We start from the raw sequence: 21,726 nt of genomic DNA on the forward strand, positions 1-21,726 counted from the left end.
ACGACCTCATAGAAATATCTAACTACGTCATACTAAGGGGATTTTCGGAAAGCTTCCAGCCTGAGCGTTAAAGCATTAACCAAACCAACACACGTTGCTAATACAACCCGATGATAAACACTTTACGTCTAACCTTGCAAATATCCTTTTTCGCCCGCTCTCTCATAATTTTACCTACTTCACTCACTCTCTCATGTTTTTAGCGTTTAAAATTCCCATAACGATTAAATTCGAAAAATATATTTTGGCAATTAAATGCGAAAAGAGGAAAAGCATAATATGGGACTTATATATTCTACTTATACGCGGATATGTACTGTAAAATAAATTGATGCTCCAAATCTGAGAAGGTATGAGAATATTTTGAGGTAGCATACCTCCTGATAAATGATTTTAAAAACACATTATGCCACAGCTTCTTTTGAGTTTAGAAGTATTGACAAAAGTTGCTTAATATGCCTGCTATAGTCCTGAATATCGATAAAATACCTAAATGCTCTTAACTAGGATCAGATGCATATAGGGCCTGACATATAGGTTTATTCTAGTGTACAGTCATCGTACACGATGGTGCAGTTGTAGAGCTGTCTAAATGCGTTTTTTTGCAAGAAATAAGACAAAATAAGTTTCAACAACATATCGTATTCGCGGATCAACACAATACAATTAAATTCGGTAAGCAACAGCACGGCAACTGGCGCTTTAATAGAACATATTATATAAAAAAGAAATAGTAAAGAAAATTGTCGCGGCAAACACCCGGGACGAAATAGGAGTATGAGAAAGTACTGGAAATGAGTTAGTGCTTGGTATCGTAACGAAGGAAATATAGGATAGCATGTTTACAAACTACAACAATGCAATAGACCGACGGGTTTGTGTTGGTGCCTCGTAGAAAGAAAGAACAAAACGTATTGAAATAAATTAGAAAGAACGATAAATACTTCTAGGTCGGTAAAACAATATTTGTGATAACTTGTTGCATTGGTATCGTAGCATGGTGTGGGAGTGTGAGTACAAACAGTGAGAACGGAATTTGTGACTCATGTCTGATATGGAACTTACGCGTTTTAAGCGATGGAAAACGATTGCAACTGCTTGTACATCTCTAATGTCTCGCAGTGCTAGACGTTTTCAGCCATTGTGTATTCGGGACGGGTCCTCTGCTCCTACGGTACGCTCTCTTGGCTTGTGGCCACTTAACGATCAAGAATTGGTTTTCGCTGCTCCACAGCGATGGCTAGCGGTTGCTTTTCAAATGTAGGTAACACTGAGCAGAGGATTCAAAGCAGCCGTTCCCGTAGTTTTATCTCCGTGCGCTAGGATTTCTTGCACAGTTACAAAGCTGTCGAGTAGCATACGCTTATGTTTACGACGTTCCATTTTCTTGTGACTTAACTCGACAATGTCCGTGTCCGCTGGTACGTTTTCAGTGAGAACTTCCAGCCGACAACGTTGCATGAAATCCCGACGACGCTTCTTCTCTCGCGCATGCCGCAGGTGTCGCTTACGTTCCTCTCGTGACCAATGCCGACCGAGCTTAAGCTCTGTCATCGCATCGTCGTCGGTGGTCACCCCGCATCTTTCAACGAGCAATTTTTGTTCCCTATCACGAAGAACTTTTTCTCTCACAGGTCGTTTTGTGATGTACCTGGTCCCGTCCCGGCTCACACGTACTTTCCACTCCATACGAACATCACCGTTTGAACTACCTTCGCCCACTGTGTTCGTTGCACCTTCAATGTTATCCATGCTCGGTGCTGAACCCTCGGTATACGACTGAGACCTCGTCGCCATGTTGGGTCGATTACATAACACAGATGGGTTCATATTGTCCGACGAGCGGCGGAATTTGTGGTTCTTAGATCTTGAGGGGAAATCGTTGCTTCCTGCGCTTTTACTGAAACTGTTCGGATCCCGGTGACGCTTACTGGTCAAGTGATTGGAATCTGGCAAGTCAGTGCAAGTGCTCTCACCGGCCGAGTTCCGAGATTGCGATGCAACAACTGTTTCGCTTTCAGATCTGTCCTTACTGCTACTGGCGTCGCCAACACTTCTAGAATCTGACCGGTTCCTTGACCTTGACATCGAGTTTTGTTCAATTGTTTCAGGTGTCTGAGTATGCCGCCGATTCTTAGCAACTGCGGCTGCTGCTTTCCACAACTCTTTCGTCGATGCTGTAAGCGAAGCTGACGTGTGGAAGTTCGGGCCTTGAGGTGGGTGAAGTAACCTAGGTAACGGGGTGGGTGGGAGCTTCGGTGGGGTAGCAGAAGTGAATATGGAACTAAATTCAACCCCCGCGTCCTCAAAACCTTCAGACTCGCTGTCCTCGGCGTGGGTGAGGTAACAGGCCGGCCCTTCACCGTCGCTATTAGCGTCGCTGCTGATATAAGATATAGTAGGTCCGGTGTGCGGTTTGGTAATGCTCTTTTTAGGGGACAGTGGAGGCGATAGAGAGTCAATGCTTATTCGGGGAGCGCTCGCAGTGCTTGTGCTACGGAAACTTTCCCCTGTGCTGTAAGCTGATGACGTGTTGTCAGTTGCGCTGTTTGAGTTTCGTTCAGCCGCAATAGCAACGATCACATCTTCCATGTTTGCAGTGCTGGAAATACCAGCAGGGTGGAAATTTCGGGAGTCCTTGTTTTTAATCTGACGAATTTTGTCCTCGTAGTCCTGACGGGCGATTTTCACCCATGGACTGACGTCATCGTCTACGTCATCGGGTGTACAGTTTGGACTTTTTGGTGCATCTTCTAACTCTAGGTGCTGTATAGCATCGCTCAGTCGTTGGAATTGGTTAGATTTTTCTTCTGTTATCGATCTTTCCATGGAACCCTTTGCGGAGTCGGTCGAGTGGCAATCAACTGGTTTATCGAAGGGTCGTTTCGGGTAGTGGTAATCCTGAAAAGAAACGAAAACCTTTAGATTTGAATCTAAGCGAAACAGCTACTTTGTAGAAACGTGCTTTGTGTGCTTAATATATTCGTACCTTGGATGCTACAAAGGTAAACTCCTTGGCAACTGAGTGGGGAGCGGAACTTCCTCTACTTGAGTCGGTTCCGAACCGTCTCGAATCTTGAGTATTGGTACTGGTCGCATTATCGGTGACGCTCTGTAAAATAAGCATAAGAAATTCAGTACTGGATCTCACACACCGGCGAGAGAGAAGTGGGAATTACGCGTAGTTATCTTGAAAGCAAATATATGGGTCGAGAAGCGCCGTGCTAATTATCACTAGAATGGGAGAGAACTTGATCTTAAAGTCGCCTAAGCGCCACTCAATTGCACGGTTTCCCAGCAACGTAGACGACAACTATCTGGGAAAGTAGCTTGGCTATATAACATGTCTTTGCCGATGAGATATAGCAACCGGTCGGAGAAATACCAGCCTTCTTTCCTGGCAGGTGAATAAACTATCTGAGCGTGGATTACGTCAAAGGGGTGTCACGGGGTCCTCGCATTACATGTTTCAACGACTTTTCCCTTTAGCGAGTGGCGCTCGAAACATTAAAGCCGGATATACTTGTGTATATACTCTATCTAAATTCAAACCGCTATAGTCGTTCATCTATTATGCAATGCTGATTCTGTTGTTTAAACTGCGACCTCGCGGATATACACCGAGCCATTATTGGATTAGAAATTGCCGCTGTCTTTAATATGTCATTATAGACGGCCGAGGTATTCGCGTGACGCTAGCGAGAATAAATTACTGGTTGAAATTTCCTTATTATTTAATTCCGTTGCTAGCAATATTTTGCGGAACGAAATTCCACCGATCGATGGCAGATAAACACTTCGAAATAGCTCGCAGAAAAGCCGGGCTCGTTCGGTGTGTTTAAAATTTCGTTAAGTAGAATATAATACACAAAACACACCTGTACACTGCTGCCATCGGTGGTACGACCGATGCCGCTATCTTTTTCATTAGGACTGGAATCCACCGAGCTATGAGAGGTCCCGCTGTCAGTTGTTCTGGCAGTAGTGGCAAGCTGAAAAACAAACATCAAAAGGTCAGGGAATCATTAAAGTTAAAATAACTCTTCGTAATTTTTTTAGGATAAACATTTAGTACAACTTGTTGTTGTGATGATTTCGCAAAAACCGAACGCCGGAAAAGCACGAGCGTCAATAGAGGCCTTGACCCGTATTAACGAATTTATAGCAAACATGAGACCACACAGTGATATGTGGACATTACTATGAGATAATGTCTTGGGAAAAAATAAGCTTCCCGGACACGATTTGCTCATGGGAGAGTTAATTAGAAAAGGGGCTGAGATTAACCTCGTTGGCAACGAGATTAGAGCACGAGACGTTCTATTATTTTGTCCCGCGATGCCGGATTATTATATTTAGCCATCAACCCGCCACCAATACCATGTAATGCGGGGCGGCATGCGTCTTATCAAGCCGACTCGCAGCAGAGCAAGGTCGCCGGTCAACCTAGCAGTCAGCCGCGTGCTGTGTGTATGCGGCAGTCTAATCCAACTCGACGCCTACATTGTTTATTGACGGTGCTAGCCATCGTGCAGCTTTGATGCCGGTTAAAATGCCTTAAAGTTTTGCCCACACCATTAGCTTAGTTAGGCTCAGCGACGGCTTAGCGCAAGTACGAGGCGGTAGGCGGCGAAAAACGGCTGCAAATAAATTTGCTTCGTCCCAACTTTGGTAAACAGAGGGCTGTTTGGCGTTTTAAAAGTCGTGAATCTTACGACACCAAGTGTGTGGATTTTAATCCTGTCATGGGAGAAAACAGGATATTGGGCGATCGGGACGTCATGATAATTAAGTTGGCGAATAATAGCCGACTTTATACGTCCTCGTGCCCACACCTACGTCACATATAAAGCGACTTGTGGTGATAGGTTTAGTTTCACTGTCAGATCATCTCCACAAATGAAGGGATTAGTTAAATTAAATACACCTTTGTAGATACTTACTTTTTGCGAGACGATTGCCGCGTATTCGATCCCTCCGTCCCTCGTACTTTGTTCCAGAAAACGCGGACGAGATTCGTCGGATGTCGCGCTCATGACGTCATCATAATTCGTGACGTCACGAAGTACGTCATCGCCCTCGAAATCTTCGTTCCACTGCTCGTCGTCCTGAAGATACAAAACACACACAAGATTAATTTGGCTGGTCGTTAGCTATAGTTGCGACAACAAAACTAAAGGACATATTGATAGCAGCATGGATTAAACCCAAACGAACTTGGCCGGAGACCGATAAACCTATAGATTCGGTGTCGTACATAAGTTAGTAAACAAACGAAAGGTTGTCATGTCATGGTACCGTGCCTCTGTTTCATTTAAACAAATTTAATATGGTTTTAATACAAGCATATACATTTTCACTATATTGCATTTATACACCAAACTGTTATGCAAGTGTTTTATTCTGTTTTAATCGATCATTGTTGACAGAAACACTTGACTACGTTGAGCGCTGGACGATGAATTCATTAGAATGCATTAAATATTCAGTTATGGGGTAAAAGTGACAGCCGTTATTGCAATCATTTCTTAAAAAGTGTGCCCGCGTATGATTGAATACCCATTAAAATTTCGGTATAATAGCCTGTGTATAGATAAGATATTTTCGTTTGTAGGCTATTAAGGAGGATTGTACGCATTAACATTGATGTACGAGTGAAAGCCGCTATTGATCAGGTCTAGGCTCAAAACCATCATTCAAGGCAAGGCTGACATCTACACTGGCCGACCACCCTGAGAATCATCTTTTTGATTGTAGCCCTACTGGCGACGTCGGCTGCTCAGAACTTACTAGCGGTGTTGACTCTCGCGTCAACCACGCGTTATTGGCGAGGGATGAATGCGCAACAGCGCTGTTTATTGATACGTTGACGCACGACCCGGCAAGCTTGATCAAATACGCGGTAGCTGGCTAATATAACGCACCGTTTGTTCGCTGTTGTGAAATCAAGCCGTGCGCAAACCGAATTGTTTTTAGTTTAGGTTCATCACTGGCACGTCACTGTGTAACTTTGATATCCGTTGTACCTGGTCGTGTTTATGTTTGCCTATATGGGCTTCACAGTCATTTCCTCAGTTTACACTAGCCTGGTCTACCAAATGTGTGGAGAATTGATTTGTTACCACATCTGTGGCGCGCGAGCGACTGCGGGAAAGCCACAAATTCCCGTTAACCTTGGAGAATTGATTTATAAGCAAGTGCGGTTACGACTGAAAGCGTGCTGTTTCAAATCGAAAAATCGATAAACGGAATTAGTGAGCACTTTACAGCGTATAGGCCCCTATACTCTTATGCGGTGGTGCCGTAGTACAAGCTATACCGAGTGTAGATTCTGAATGTTCAATTCAGGTCAGTCCACTTAGTTCGGCAAGCAGTGATCACTGAAACGGACAGGTGGCTCTCAACGTAAACAAGGTCGCACGGGGAAGTCGGACGAATCATGTTCTATTTCGGGTTAAGTCGACTTAGCTACTCCGCATCAAAATAAACAGCTTTGCGAGGGGCAGCGAGTCAATCACCGATGTGGCGTTTGCCCGGGAGCCGTCACTGCGCTGTAAGGGTGCGAGCTAGCTTCTAAAACATGGGAGGAATGCGAAGCACCCGCTCGTTGAAATCGTGAAAGGATTAAATAAATCACTTACGTATGGGTGTTGCCGACGTATCATGAATGTGATGCTGGGAATGTCTTTGTGAAGGAGGGTGGACGCTTCGGCCATGGAAGTTACGGGCGTACCGTTGATCTAAAAATATCGACACCTGTTAGCCAATGCATTTCTTTACGTTGCCTAAGCGGACATAACCGCAAAGTAATTAACATGAACTGGTTTTCGTGGAACCGGACCGCACCGGAATACACCGGTTCGTGATCGAGCCGTGATGAGACATGTTGTATATTGTGTCCGACCTACTTTGTATCGGTTGCGGTCGGGAATAAACCTATGTTTGCAATCATACGCGACAGCATTCTGCGGATGTGGCAAGCGAAATAGTTTGTCAACGTGCGCTGTTTGCAGCAGAATACACGGGGCCTAATATTAGCTGTAAATTCCGAACGGGATTTCGTGGTACACCATACCCTTGACGTCATACCACGCGCGCAATAAACACATGATTTCAACGTACAGACAACAGGCATTCACAGTGTACCATCCATTGCAGAATAAGGAAATAGTTTTCGCAGCGTCGACACAACCCGCCGAGGTCAATCGACGATTACTGTCCTATTGGTTTCAGCATTTTTATAACTCGCTGTTGTCGAAACTGAGTTTTAGCTCCCGGATCAACCGGACCTGCTCATTTGGCTTACGCTGGTTAATCAACATAGGACGAATACCAACGTACTTGAAGCCGGACGGCTCGCGGCGCTTGCAGTCGCATTAAGTCAGTGCATACCGACAAGATTACCGCATTATCCCTGCATACCGACCCCAAAGCGAAAGGGACAAAGGAATTAAATCGTGTTAACGCTTTCTTAGTGTTGCTTAGGCACAATGGTCGCACCTTGGTCGCTGTTGTTTCGTAACACAGCGGTTACGTAATCTGTATTTATATCCAAGATACGTGACACCATATGCTGGTCGTTTTTGCCATACGGACAGAATAATGCGATTTGTTTGTTGCACAATGCTGATATATGCGATTCGAGTGACAGTTCTAAGTCGAATTGCGGCGAAACACAGTTCAATCATAGTTGCACAAAACAACAGCAGCGATTTTCTAGCTTTGTTACGTCATAAGCCTCGATGTCACTCGTCACAATCGATCATCAATCAAGCGTCAAACGTAAGCAGTTGACCGAAGGGCGGGCAGTGACACGCATCAGCGTTTTAAAATACCGTACACTGAACGTACAGCTTGCGAGACCCGTCATTTCCCCAACACTGTTTACCGTTGCTGTCAAATCAAGGCGAAGTGCACACAAACTTCGTGATTGAAAACGTTATTACCAATCACCTACAATGGAACCATTAAGGAGTCGCCAGACCCATGCGCGGCGAGCCTAACTTGGTCGTTTCATTACAGGCTGGTACGTTGTAGGACGGTTGCTTCAGGACAGCAGTAAACAGAGAAGGTTTCTGTTCCACGAAACTGCGTCAGTCGCAAGGTATTACAATCTCCTACACTGGAGAATGTATCTCGATGCAGTCACGACTGCGCGTATTTGACGCCCTTTTACAAAACTAACAATATTGACTCATGGTATGAAATGCTGGTATTTATGGACGAAAACAACATGGCCGTTCAGTTAAATGATTCTTGTTGCTTACCTTAACGATTTGGTCGCCGGTTTGGATGTTTTGGGATTTTTCAGCGATGGAGAATGGTGCGACCTGTACAACACAACAATTGGAGGTTAAATGGTTTATAAATAGGTGGTAGACACTATTATAGCAATACCGCAACGGTTTTAAACGAGAGATTAATTGGGAGAAAGCACACCTGCGATAAAGGGCTGATAAAATGCGTTAAATGCCGGAAAATTATTCCTAAACGTTTGTACATGCCTAATGTATATAAAGGCGGTCAATTGCTGATAATCGTAAGCGATAATCGGACACGGCAGAAGGTATTACCAGAGCATTGGCCCGTGATGAAAAGTGGCCTTTTCAATATTTTCGTGTTTTGACGTGGGTTTCCTACTTAAAAAGAGCTTATCCGATTCCACATGACGATTTATACGATGTGTCCACGTATAAGAAAAGGCAAAGCGCAACTCTCCCACAAAACATGCTAAGAATTGGGGGTTGCTGGATTACAAGCTATAGCGCCTGTAAACCGGCACCATACAAGTAAAATTAATGGCACAAGCACGGCTGGTATCTGTGTGTCAGCGCAAGTGTCACCCGACACCATGTTAGTCCTTAACGGCCTGTTAGTGTCGGATTTAAATAACCATCCGGCGTAAGACGCTAAATGTGTTGTGTGGGACCCACGTCGGCTGAAAGGAACTCAACGAATTCGGTTCTCACGTTAAATTGCTCGACTATGCGGTGCGCGCGTCGCCACTTCGGATTGTTTGTGTTTTGCAGAACGCTGAGACGACAAAGGAATTCAACGCGACGCGACCCGAGCAAAACAACCGGCACCTAAATGCGACGTATTTAAGTAACTTAAACGATGCGAGAAGCAACAAAACCTCGGGTGAAATCTAAGGGATTACGTCACCGCGTTCCGACGGTGCTGTATCAAATCTAGGGGAGTGAGAGAGAAGGGACCAAGGCGGTTTGAACCCGCAGTTTTCTGTGCGGGGTCGTGTTTTGGCGTGGAGGCTGATTTTTCAGGGCACTTCGCTTTTGTTTTGGGGCCACAAGCCACAGCCACTTAACCGGGACACTGGTCACCTAATGCAGCGGTTGGCTCCGGAATAAACGGAAAAGGAAACTCATGATCGTGGACGAAGATTGATTGAGTTAAGTAGCGAACCGAAACAACCAACTTTACAGGCCCCGCTTACGCATTTTACCTTTAACAGCAGCTGTTGCCTTTCTCAGTGAATTGTTATTTATAACAACTTTTGTGGTGTCGTCGTACATTAAAAGAGTCAATATTAAATTGCTGCGTAAATGAGTGTAAGCAATACTATAATTTGCATCATCAGGTAGTGTAGGAAGCTTAAACTACCAAATGACGTCAAAATCATCGCAGTGACATTTCGTCAAACCGGTCTCACTGCCGATATGTTACACGCGAATAAACCAAAAAGGCAAACAAGTCTAGGTATCCTTATAATCGCCGGATCAAAGAGACTCGCTTACATGCTGCGTGCTTATATACGCAGTAAACATTGCTACTATATGCCAAACAAAGCGCTCCACCTGGCAAATACGCTCACCGAAAGTTTGCGTAATGATAAAGGTACAATGACTGATATTAGCGGAGTATCAAACGAATTCGCATAACTACTTGATTAGGTTTCGCAAACCGGTGAAACCGTTTGATCCAACACTCATACAGTTTCGCAAAGCCGTCCTACAATGTACCAACCAAGCATGAAGAACATCGGGTCATTGAGGACAAAGCTGTTGTCGAAAAATTAGCAAGATAGCGGGTATTAATCTCACTGCGTCGTACACTAGATCATGGCGTCAATTCCGAAATCCGCAACCCAGCACTGTATCTGGTACCGTATATATCGTAGGGTGGGCAAGCGCCGAATGACGTAAAGAAGTTCGTTGAGTGAGACTGAGCATTCGTAAGGCCAAGTGCGATCCTTCGGCTCAGTTCACTCAAACAATGGACCATGCTGTTCCGTCTCGCCGCAATGCGCTTTGCACACACAGTCATAGGGCGCAAATATTCAATGCTTCCTTGTGGAGGGATTACAGATCATGAATCGACAAAGCTCGGAGCTAGGATCGGTTTAATACATGGATGATAGGTTATATCGGACAGGCTTAAACAGAGGCCAACGCAAAGTACAAAAATTCGACGCGTTGTTCCCCAGCACGGGACTGGAACGTCGCGATAACATATAGATATGCCGTAGCAGGTCTCAGCGCGACACAGCGCTATCGCATTCCGCTATTACGCTATTTGTGTCTCATCATCAGTGGTATCGCGCTACGAAGTGGCAGCAGTTACTTCACTTATCGTGTCCGACATCTGGAGATAACCCTATGTCTGCCAAGTGCAAGTAGCAGATCTAAGGTTCATTAACACATCTCAAGCTCTCTAATAATATAATGAACCGATACGAACTGTCGATTGAGCGTCACGATTTTTACACGTCGGAGGTAATATCCTGGTTGCGGTGGCCGTTTACACCAGGTACCAGTCTCACTTCACTCATCCCCCGTTCATCCTAGCACTGTTTGATCTCTGTTATTTTTCACGCTAGATAAAATATGAATTGGCGACGACAGAACGTGGTTATTATTGCGAAAACTATTTGGTTTCCGTAAAACTTGCACCATCACTTCTCCGGATTAAACTTTAAAAGTGTGGTAAATGAAGAGCTCTTTACAGCTGACAACCAGCTTCTAATTTTGAACCTTCAAAGAGACTGCGCAGGCGTGATTTTGAGCGGGACCAAAACACCGGTTATTAAATATTGAGACTTGGATTTAGAGTGTCCGATAGCGTGGCGAGCTGTACTGTATTGGCCACAGGTGTGTTGGGTAGCCTAGGATTATTGGACGCCGATTAAGCTCGTTACGGAGGTAGGGCAGCAGGTGGTCGGGTCGCTATCCAGTTTATCGCTTTTGTGGGTCATACAAAACGAAGAGCGGTAAACTGTTGTAAGATTAATTCGTCACAGAATTTGTTTGTCTATGGTGTGTGTGACGTCATAAGCGTGGCGTGACGTCCTTGAGAACAGCCCGCAAAGCCAGTTTTGTCGAAAAAAAATGTTTAAAGTATGTTCGACATATACGGAAACGGAGGCTAAGGTGTACGGTTACATTGTTGTGACGTCACTTTCGCCGGCAATCGCGACGCCCTGTATCAGATGTGTGGAGAGATAGGGACCAGTGCCTATAGCTATTCTACGATGTTGGCATTTTTGGCGGTTTGTTGCGAACTCGTGCCCGAACTAAGTCGGTAAATATGGTCCCTTTCTCAAAGTGTGGAACCTGAACATCGTATACGCTCTCGCAGCTGGCAGGCACCTAGTTGATAAATACAGATTGCGAAAAACACAATGTACCTCGCTGACAGTCACACGGATTCGATCGGTGTATGGATCTCGCTGGTCTTGTAGCATAATACCGAGTTTTTCTTGGTTGGACGAACGTTTTAGTTCAACCTCCTGAAAGAAGAACAAATTTGTTAAACCTCATTCATCTTGATTTATTATTTGTCGTGTGTTTCACAGTAATCCACTTTGCTGTGTGATTTATAATGCTAAGAGTCAATAAGTTCCTATTTTGACGGCAGGCTTTGTTAAAACGTTTCCCTGACGCGTTGTTTACATAGAAAATCAAAACATCACGCCGCACCTGCGCTTTCGTTCGGTTAACTTAGCAAAATACCGCTTTTCTGCGATAAGTCGCTCCGCTAAGCATGTACGGATCAGAAAGGAGACGTACTGAGGTTTAATGATCATAAACAAGACCTCGGTATAATGACAGTGTATATCTATACTGCGTGGGGGTTATCAGGCCCAAGGTGGACTGAGACACGCTCGCCCATATCCGGCGATTCGTGGAATAACAGAAAATGATAAACGGGAAGGCAGACTAGGTGGTCCGGATTACTAGGGCTTCAAGTGGTGCAGCATTTCACGGGGTTTGATCGCCACAATAACACACTAGTCGCGCAGAGACGAAGCAGATAATTTGAAATCACAACAAACTGTACAGCACCACTTGCGCTGATGGCCCACCCGTTAGGTTCCTACATGTCAAACACGACTTGATAAGAGCAGTCGGACAGAAAGAAGCGATCAGGATTACGTCATCGCACTTCACTTATTCTCAGCCTTGCAAATTGAAATCTCTTCACAGATTTTGAGCTGTCTCGCCGAATTTATTATCACGCTGCAACCGCGAAACAAACCCGCTTCAGAACCATCAAGGTTACCCACATCAGGACGTGATTATTTCGCCGCCGAGTTGCTTTTTTACGCGTGGTTACACCGGAGCAAGTCGGAACGAAGTTCCCTATTCACCCAGTCAGTGTTTCCGGGACCATTCTTTCCAGCTTCCTTTTCGGAAACTTGACTTTTACCCTCGCCGCTTTGATATAACTTTGTTTACGCTGGTTGTCAGGTTTTAGTGGGGTAGACCGCGTGCCGTGGAAATAGCAGCCTTGATTTATGGGCCCCGGTACTCTTAAGCGAATGGTGTAAGGCCAAAAGCTGCTTTGCCTCAAACGCAGCGAGAATGTTTTCTGTCAGCGGCACCAAGGTGTGGGCGACGGTACTCGTAGTCGCTAAGCGATGAAGTTCCCAACGCCATTAAGGCACCAGCGAATAAGCTCAAACCTTCGCGGTTCATAACTTGCGCGTCGACGGCTATTCTTCTCGACGCTCTATCACAACATCCCTCAAGAATCGATGCCGATGGGAGGGAGTTGGGGTGAAAGCCACCGACGAATGACAGGTATGCTGAACTACCAGGGGTTGAATACCTGTACCCCATGAGAGTTACCAGCTCTAGCCTTTGAAGAGCAACGCTCCAAAGAACCGTGTTTTGTCCCGTACTTTGATATTCGCCGAGTGTATTTTTACTTGACAGACTGTCTACTATTGCACCATTTCGACCGTGTTACCGCAGCCAAAGGACGGAAAGTGATTCTATTTTAGCAGCGCAATAACAATCAGTGCTGGCCCGCCTACTCATTTCCATGTTGTAATCTAAGCGACCTCTGCCCAATTACCCAAGCAGCACAAAGGTAAAAGACCTTGTCTCCGACACCGAGGTGGTTTGATTGCGTATGAGAAACAACAGCTCGGGTTTCGATCTGATCAGTCACGCTGTAAAGGTATACCCGATGTATACGTTGCCATAGGTTTGCGGGAAGCGCGAGCGGGACGCCTGTGTATCTTCAAAGGAGAAATGTTTCCAAGTGAGAAAAAAAATGGGATTGAGTAATTGAATACACTTTTTAGCCGAGTCAAGTGGGTCAGGAAAGCTAAATCCTGTTACATACAGCCAGCTATAGATCCGATTAACTCCTGCAGTAATTTGGGCGCTTTTCAGTTCCCGGTTTCCTGCAATAGTTTTGCTATTTCGGTGCGAACTGGTTTAGCAGAATCCAATTAGTTAACTAACAGGAATCTAGTACACTACGCGCCTGGTTCGTATTCCAACGTAATGAGGGCCGACATTCAGAAACACAACGCTGAGTATATGTGAAAAATGACATACGGTTGAGATCATAACGCGATTGGACCTTTGCCCTATGATTTCCAAATGGGCTAAAGGGATAACGTTGATCGAATATAACATGACATTATAAATGATATTAACTCACCTCGTACTCAAAACCAAAGACCTCGTCCTCGTCTTCAAGCATAAAAGATCTCCCGAGAGTATCTGCAGTATGCCCGGTCACGTCGTATAATCCCGAGTGGGCGTTTTTATATCGCATCAGCTCGCTGAAACAAAGTAGCAAGCTATAATCGTACAGTTGCTCGTATTTTTAGATGTAAGCCGCCGGAAATGCTCTTACCTCATTATAAGTGCGGAGAGGTTCGTCTGTGCGTTCTGGCAGTTCTGAATGAGGGTCTGGCAGAAGCAAAGGTTGTCCTGCACCTGGCTCGTTTGCGTGGCGGCGCATGACACGGAGGGGGTGAAGGAGGGTGCTTTGAAGCTGCTTCTGGGAGTAATGACGTCATCGTCGTTGTTCTTTGTGTTGTTTCGTCGAAGAACCACAGTAATAGGTTCCGGGGCGTTCTTGAAAGCGTGGGCCGCTTCTTTGTGAGATGCTCCAGAAAGGTCCTGCCCGTTTACCTAAACAACAAAAATCAAATTTACCTTCAGGATCGGAATTTTTAGGGCGAATGCTAAGTTTAATATAAAATAAAGTGCATAAAGGTGCATTCCTTCAAAACGACCTTTGTTTACACTTGAAGCGTTTGGTTGACTGCGACGAAACGATAGACGTCTGATAGGAATCTGCAGCCTCGGTAATTACCGGCAACAACATACCTAAGCTAGCAAGCGTAGCAATAGGAGAATCGCCGCCGACCGTAACAAACAAAGTTAAACATAGTAATACTAGCTTATCTGGCGGACCCGCCTTGCCACCAGGTAAATTGTGCATTGTTGTTGCTTGCTATCGAAATTCAATTAGCAGAGAAAAGCGCGACAGGAATTTAAGATCGGCGATCAACAGGGAAAACGGGAATTTCACCTAAAAATCGACGGGAAACCGTTCCAAGTGCGGATTAATGTCCTAATGCGCAAATCTGAAAGGTGAACGCCTAAGAACGTCTTATTAAAAACTTACAGCAAAAGTACACGGTTTAGAGGTAAAATTAGACCGCCATGTGACTTGTGCAAACCGCTAATTTTGTAGTTGGTGACGAGCCCAAGCTAATTTTGCCAATGCCACACACATTATTGCGAAATTAATTGCTTTGAACGTGGGCATTTCGCTGTGAAAATCGCGCCGGGAAATGAGAAAGTTCAATGTTTTTTGATCTGGATTTGCGACGAAACAGCAACCGTGCAATTTGACTAAGTGGAACGACCGAGGTCGTTACGATTATCGGCTCAGTGCGATAATTGCTCAATGCGACCGCCACCTTCAAGGCGAAGTGTGGTTAATCAACAGCAGGCATGTGGCTCATGCATATTCTATACGTCACATACAACTTAATTTACGACAGGCTTTAGGGAGTCTCGATTAGCTGATTGCCGCTTTGATGGATCGATCTATAAAGAATTCCAACGTCGTCATGACTTACACACATGTCACGCCCGATCTGTAGTTGTATGACGCATGGACCTTCCACGGTCCCTAAGCGCGACAAAATCATTAGCCAATGAACTGTCCGTTCCCGCCGGGCGCTAACAAGACAATTCCATTAAATTGGGCGTCTCAAAAAAAACCTCCGTAAATGGAAGGCCATTGTTGGGACCGTTTTGTTCCGGTGGGAGACCGACAGATCACGATAATGGTCCAAGAAAACGATGCCGCATTTACGAATCAGGTCATAGTTACTGTCCATTAATGTCGTGTTAGCGTCACCCACGCGCGCAATTTACGAGCAACTCGACGACGCATTACGCGTTAAAACATATGTTGCGCACCACGTAAATGACTTATGCGGTAATCATCTGCCGATCTTACTCTGACAACGGAAATGTGTTAATAGCAGTTTCTATCATCATACACACTTAATCTATACGATACAAGCCGTTATTACTGCAGCACATAAAACTTTAGAAACGCGTTCGTGCTCTGTGCATTGGATGGAAACTGGGAAATCAGATGTAGCGACACTAATCGGGCGATTATCCTCTACCCTTTGTTCAATGACGAAATTGAAGGGGAGATGGGCAAGACGCTGACGGTTCTTCGTGTAATCCCCAGCAAGAGGTTGAAATGATTAGGTTCTCGCACAGCGTCGTTATAATTCCACATCTGGACTCGTTCACGGAGCCGATAATTTCCACACACGGCCAGTTGACAGGTCAGGAACGGCCTGCTGGACTTAGCGACGCGATTTGCCCAATTTGAAATCCGATTAAAAAGGTCTGGTTTAGAATATTTTTAGCTGGCAAATATTTTAATACTGAAATCAATACTGCAGCAGAATTTATTGAATCCGTATCTAAGTCCCCCAAACCCCGATTTTGGTAACAGAACGCGATTCCATTTAAAATAGTTCGACCGCCGTTTAAAGTTCATTCGGGAAAAATACTTTCCCTGAGGGATTGTGACCGCGCGTCTTGGTTTCTTTCTATTAGTAACCAAACACCAGCAAGCTGCTTGACCTACGAAATCCCGTTACACAACAGAACCTGACACTTGCGTTGTAGGCCGCACTGCAAGTCGTGTTTGTCTGTAATGGGGTCATGTACTGTTTCACCTTTTCACATCTCCTTAGATGAGCCGACGGGGCAAGTCGATTTACACAGTCAGGTAGAAGACTCGCCGACCCGTTGGCCGTGTATGACGCCATGTTTAATCTCCGGAGTTTCATTATTTTGTTATAAGCGACAAGTAACCTAGCCGCATGTATCCCAATTCTCACACGGACAGGTTGTCCCGGGCCTGAGAAAACGGGACGCGGACTGGCCGTTTACTTCGCGCTTGGAACCGGCGCCGTCAAGGACCTTTGCGTAGCCTGTAAGTGGCTCGTGACGTGTCATAGCTACATTGGACTGGAGCATTGGAGCTCACGAAACAGCAGAACACCCTACGAAACCCCGCGAAGGGCTTACGGTTAGCGTACTACTCCCAGCGTCTCAGTGGTTAAATAAACGAACCAACAACGATTCAGCAGCGAATTGTGTAAACTACACTCAAGTAGAAGCACTTTAAGAAAAACAAGAGAGCTGACGAACCCTAAAGAACATTTTGATCAAGTAGCTGACTAATATAAAGTTTACTGGAAAACTGTATTGTTTGTTACCATTACCATATTAGAATAACAGTCGTACTATGTCGCGGTCACGCTAACTTACTGCGAAGATTGTCGAAAGCATTTACATTTTTGGTCTCACGGTCTTACGGGCACAAAAGAAGGGAGCAGACACCAAACACAGTAAATATTTCAAAGTAAATTTCGTGGACTGCAAAGTCGCGACCATGGAAGTCGGGCAATTCTAAACAAATCGCTGCGAATCCACAGTCGTTGTCACCGAAACTTTCTCTTCATTGGCAAAGTACCGTGACAACACTCCGCGACGGAAATAAGCGACATTGATATCAGACGAGACCTTTTTGTTCGCGGGCACTGTTAGGTCTCATATAATAGCTTGCGCCATAAAAACAACATTAATTATGTCTTACAGCTCCGTCGCAGCGAATCAAGGTAAGCTAAAGCGCAAGCACAACAATTTCGGTTCCTTTTGCGAACTGGGCCGTTACATAATCAATTGAGGAACTATTCCCTGTGACACGGTTCCACCGGACCAGACAGGTTGCGCGCCATCTTTATTTAATTAATCCAGACCCAAAAACAAAAGTCTTCGGCGGCGCGGCGGCGGAGGTCATGGTCCTTTGTTGGCTGCGGTCGAACAGATGCTGCGAAGAGACTTCCTTCTCGGTACGGTCCCTCTATTATTCGCGCTAACCCAAATCCCCTTATCCGTTGACCGATTTAGCCATATCTGAATGCGACCGGTAGCGGCGAAGCGAAAACCACGCATTCCCTTCATATAGCACGCCTAAAATAACACTTGGACGACGTGTTCGCGACGCCACCCATGCTATTGAAGGCTGTGATCAATTATGACTGAACTACTGACTTAACAAAGGCGAAACTAACCCACGCGGCGAATGTCAGCAAAAAACCTGCTGCTGAAATGAATACAGCATGTAAGTGGAAAGTGAGGGTTATCTGAGCAAGTCAAAAGCTTTGCGAATGAGACGTAAAGGCTATCAAGATCTTTCTATTGCAAGAGTGACTGATGGTCACTTCATGAGTGAAAGTAGTGTATACAAACCTAACAAATTCACTGAAACACTCGACCTGGTACTCTCATACGCTTCGCATTGAGCGATTGACTTTTTAAAAAGTGCTTCTGGTCTAACAAAACGCTCATAATACCAATTACATTGAAAAGATCTGGGGTAGTCTTGTAATAGGACGAACCTTGCATGGTACAATAGAATCAAACCCTGAATGTCTCGACGAGTAAGTTATCAAGGTGCTGCTTGACCCTCACATGACTCCGTTTGTGTTTACATTTTATGCAGGCGCGAGGTGCTGGGTATTCAAACCGTTCTCGGTGTTTATATCAACGCCAGTTGCCCGGTGCGCTGGACGAAAACCGCAAGCCATCGTAATGGAGGAATATATACAACGCGCGCTAATGAGAACGACGTTGGATCTCGCCTTGGGCCAGCCGCTCTGTGCTGAAGGTGCGGACCGCGACTAATTGCGAAAACAAACGGAAAATTCTTTGATCGCTGCCTGCATGGCGTCCCTTTGTTCTTAAGGTCATAACAGCGTCCGAAACTGTGCGAAAATTGCTCACAATTAAACGCGTGCACGTGCATGGCAACTACTTGGAAAATAGCAGGTAATCATCGCCCAATTCTTTCGCATTGAAAGGCGCTACGAATCAAAGAGGTTTCTCGAATAAAGAGTCCATCGGTCCAACATACGAAACTTACGGTTAAGATTTTAAAATTCATCTTCAAATGTTGTTTTTCACAGCGTGGTAATCCCAGTAAAAGTACTTGGCATCTTCTATATAGAAACCCGTTCACTTGAAAACGTGGCTATCCAAATACACGAAGATGTGTGTGGGTCGAAATCCGGTGCGGTAATCAGATTGTATGTCAGAAAGCAAACCAACTAATCGAGAATGTCGTGTTAAAACTATAGCACTGACTCTGTAAGTTAAACAACATGACTTGTTATGGAAAATAGCATGTCATTAGTGGTGGCTGATAACACGCTTTCAACTGACGACGTTCTATGAACTCGTGGCTTGCTGGAGCTCCAGGTCCGACTCTGTGGTCTGCACAGCTTAAACCCTACCTAGCGTTAAAGTTCCCGGGCATTAATATGGAAACCAAATGAGGGAAGCGAGGCACCGGCTCATTAACGTTGATCGACGAGCATGTTCCCGCTGCTCCTTATTGCTGTAATTACCTTGTCGGTGACCGCACTTTGCCAAAAGCGACGCGGATATCTCAAACTTTGACTAGGGCACTGACGTGTAACTACGGTGTAACTGGACCATCAGCTATTCATTTAATTAAAGGTATACATGATAACTACTCTGGGAATTACGTGACTAACTAGTCCGGAGCGACAATTATTACATTGCGCAGCCAACTCAATGTCACGATATGTCAGTTACCGAGTCCCGAGTAACATCGGGAACATCGACTAACTACTTCCCGGGAAATAAGACCCGCAAGCCCGCAGACGAAATTTATCGCTGACGATGTTCTCTTCGCCTGTGCAAACATCCAACAACTAAATATACGAACCTCACGATAGATAATACATACTAATTCATATACAAACTTGACGACAACAACCCTCTATTGGATTCTAACATTAACTAGGTATACCACTGCCGCCAGTAATTTGGGGCCTGCCACTGCTACGACCGACTGTAGTCGACTGATGCGTTCGCTTCACCAAGTCGCCGTCCTGGTTCTATGAACTATTGACCGCGAGCGAGCGCGAAAAGAAAAAGGCAAGCGGGAAACAATGGAAGCGCGGATTGGTCTCGCGAACCAATCCTTCGTTTTGCAGGAAGAGAAATTCGTGAAAATAATCCGACCCCCGCCACTGTAAAGGATATAGCCACAAGAAGCTAGCACCTTTCGATGATTAAGCTGAGCGTTACATTTCGAGCGATCCATCAGCCCCTAATGGAACGGGTTGCGTCTAGAGAATATACGTTGGTGGGGACAAACAAACCCGGACATGCAATACGTCTAAATTCGCAAGTATCGCGTATCTGCTCGTCTGTCTTCCATACTTGTCCGGGTCCCTGAGGATTTTCGGCTTTGACTGAGTCTCTGGCACGCAAGGGCTTGTTATGTAGCGGCCCTGGGTAAACAACGTATTAGTCGGCCTCTGTGGCTAAGATTACTGGAGACCCTGAGACTGCAGAAGCGACTTCGCTTGGTAGAGTCAACAAAATGACTTGTGGGCTAGAGCTTTAAGAATTATCTTATCTTATCACACGAAGCCGCGAAGCCATCGCAAACAAAAACCCCTAAACAGAGCCGCTGAACAGCAGCAGCAGGGCGGCCACGGCGAAAGCGCGAAATTTTGCGACATTGAAAATGCATAAACAGCACGGGAAGCTGGTACCTGTCACCTGTCATTTGTATCAACAATAATACACTCTCGACACCAATGTCTATTAGTATGTTTAGATGAACTGTTTCCGCCTTGACTTAGAAATGCACTCGTCTCTGCTTTGGGTTGGCGGCTCGCCACATGGTCATTGAATAAACACGTTTACACCTTAGACAAAGTTTATTGTATTTTCCACCTTGCACCGTTGTTTACAAAACGCGGGTTTGCCAGCGTAAAAGCCACCGTTCTGTAACTGAAATTAGAAGTCAGGAAAAGGAAGAAAAATTAGCCTTTTAATTACACAGTGCAAGATCATTAGGTCAGCTCGGCGAATCGGAGCCGCGAAACTGTCTTAACTAAACAGTGTAACCTATGCTAAATATACGGCGAAGTTCAGCCACACCGCTTCGAAAGAGAGCCATTAACTTAGCTATGATTTGAGAGCTCGTGTCGGCCACCCGTGCGAATGTAGTCTAATGGCTGACAGGTATGTTTGTACCGACGTCAAAATTAGCCAAACAGGGCTCCAGTCTGGAGCTACGAAAACGCAAAACGCTCACGCGATACATTTTAGCAGGTTTGACTCTATCGTTTCTTAATGTGGCCCAAGCATTTAGTCGATGCGGGAATGGCATAATGTGTGTAAACGATCGATATCTACGCCCCTTTTAAGCACCCCGTCATGAACTCAATTAAACTAAATTCAACATTGATTTTCATTCATTGCCAAATCAATTCCTCGATAATCGCATAAGCCGTGCGATACACAACCAGTTTAAATGTTCCCACACTGTTCAGTGGATGATTTCAAGGACCCAACGTAGAAGGTTAAGGTATAGTAATTAAGACGAAGCGTTCGGCCGGTCCTGACCTAAACTTGCAGATTGTTTCATGAAGACGTATGGACCACTGTTGCGCTGCAGTGTTGCAATGATGTTTCGACTTGGTTAATTAGTCACCGCAGGAGTGTTCGCACGGCACACCTGCTGCTATCGAAACACCGAAGCGGCGAAAGAGCGATCTCAATTGTTCGACGAACCCCGCGCGGTGTCCAATTGTCTCAGTTTTGTTAAACTCCGATTTCGGCGAATATTTAAAAGCAATTAAATCGCTATAAGAATACGACATCTCTTACGCGGCAGTGGGCCAATCCATCAAGTCCAGAGCCGCACTCCCACGACCTCGAGAAACATCTAAGCAACTTTTGGCTTCGCTCGCCTTCGCGAAGGAGTCTATTCCGCGGTATCAACAGTGGTAAGCGGTAAACTTAGTTTAGACCCGCTGGGAGAGATCTGCGGGGTCAAATAAACATAGTTCGCAACTCGTGAGGATGACAC

General features: G+C 45.3%; 1 protein-coding gene across 2 annotated transcripts in view; it reads right to left on the reverse strand.

Annotated features, from left to right (window-relative positions):
• Window positions 1-622: 622 nt before the first annotated feature.
• Window positions 623-21,726, reverse strand: part of LOC149732750 (E3 ubiquitin-protein ligase PDZRN3-like) — a 34,625-nt gene continuing 13,521 nt past the window's right edge. Inside the window, exons 1-10 of one of the 2 annotated variants that reach the window (XM_089882594.1) lie at window positions 18,736-20,570; window positions 14,113-14,393; window positions 13,915-14,038; window positions 11,645-11,746; window positions 8,268-8,330; window positions 6,642-6,740; window positions 4,944-5,108; window positions 3,879-3,992; window positions 2,990-3,112; window positions 623-2,901 (exon numbers count right to left, since the gene is read on the reverse strand). In XM_089882594.1, the coding sequence (XP_089738720.1) occupies window positions 1,255-2,901; window positions 2,990-3,112; window positions 3,879-3,992; window positions 4,944-5,108; window positions 6,642-6,740; window positions 8,268-8,330; window positions 11,645-11,746; window positions 13,915-14,038; window positions 14,113-14,393; window positions 18,736-18,756 (2,739 nt within the window). In that variant the 5' untranslated portion in view covers window positions 18,757-20,570 and the 3' untranslated portion in view covers window positions 623-1,254. Of the gene's footprint in view, window positions 2,902-2,989; window positions 3,113-3,878; window positions 3,993-4,943; window positions 5,109-6,641; window positions 6,741-8,267; window positions 8,331-11,644; window positions 11,747-13,914; window positions 14,039-14,112; window positions 14,394-18,735; window positions 20,571-21,726 lie in introns of those variants that run through there. The other variant, XM_089882592.1, reaches the window with a different exon arrangement.

The sequence above is a fragment of the Ciona robusta genome, chromosome 8, assembly GCF_009617815.1.
Source record: "Ciona robusta chromosome 8, ASM961781v2".
Classification (NCBI taxonomy): domain Eukaryota; kingdom Metazoa; phylum Chordata; class Ascidiacea; order Phlebobranchia; family Cionidae; genus Ciona; species Ciona robusta.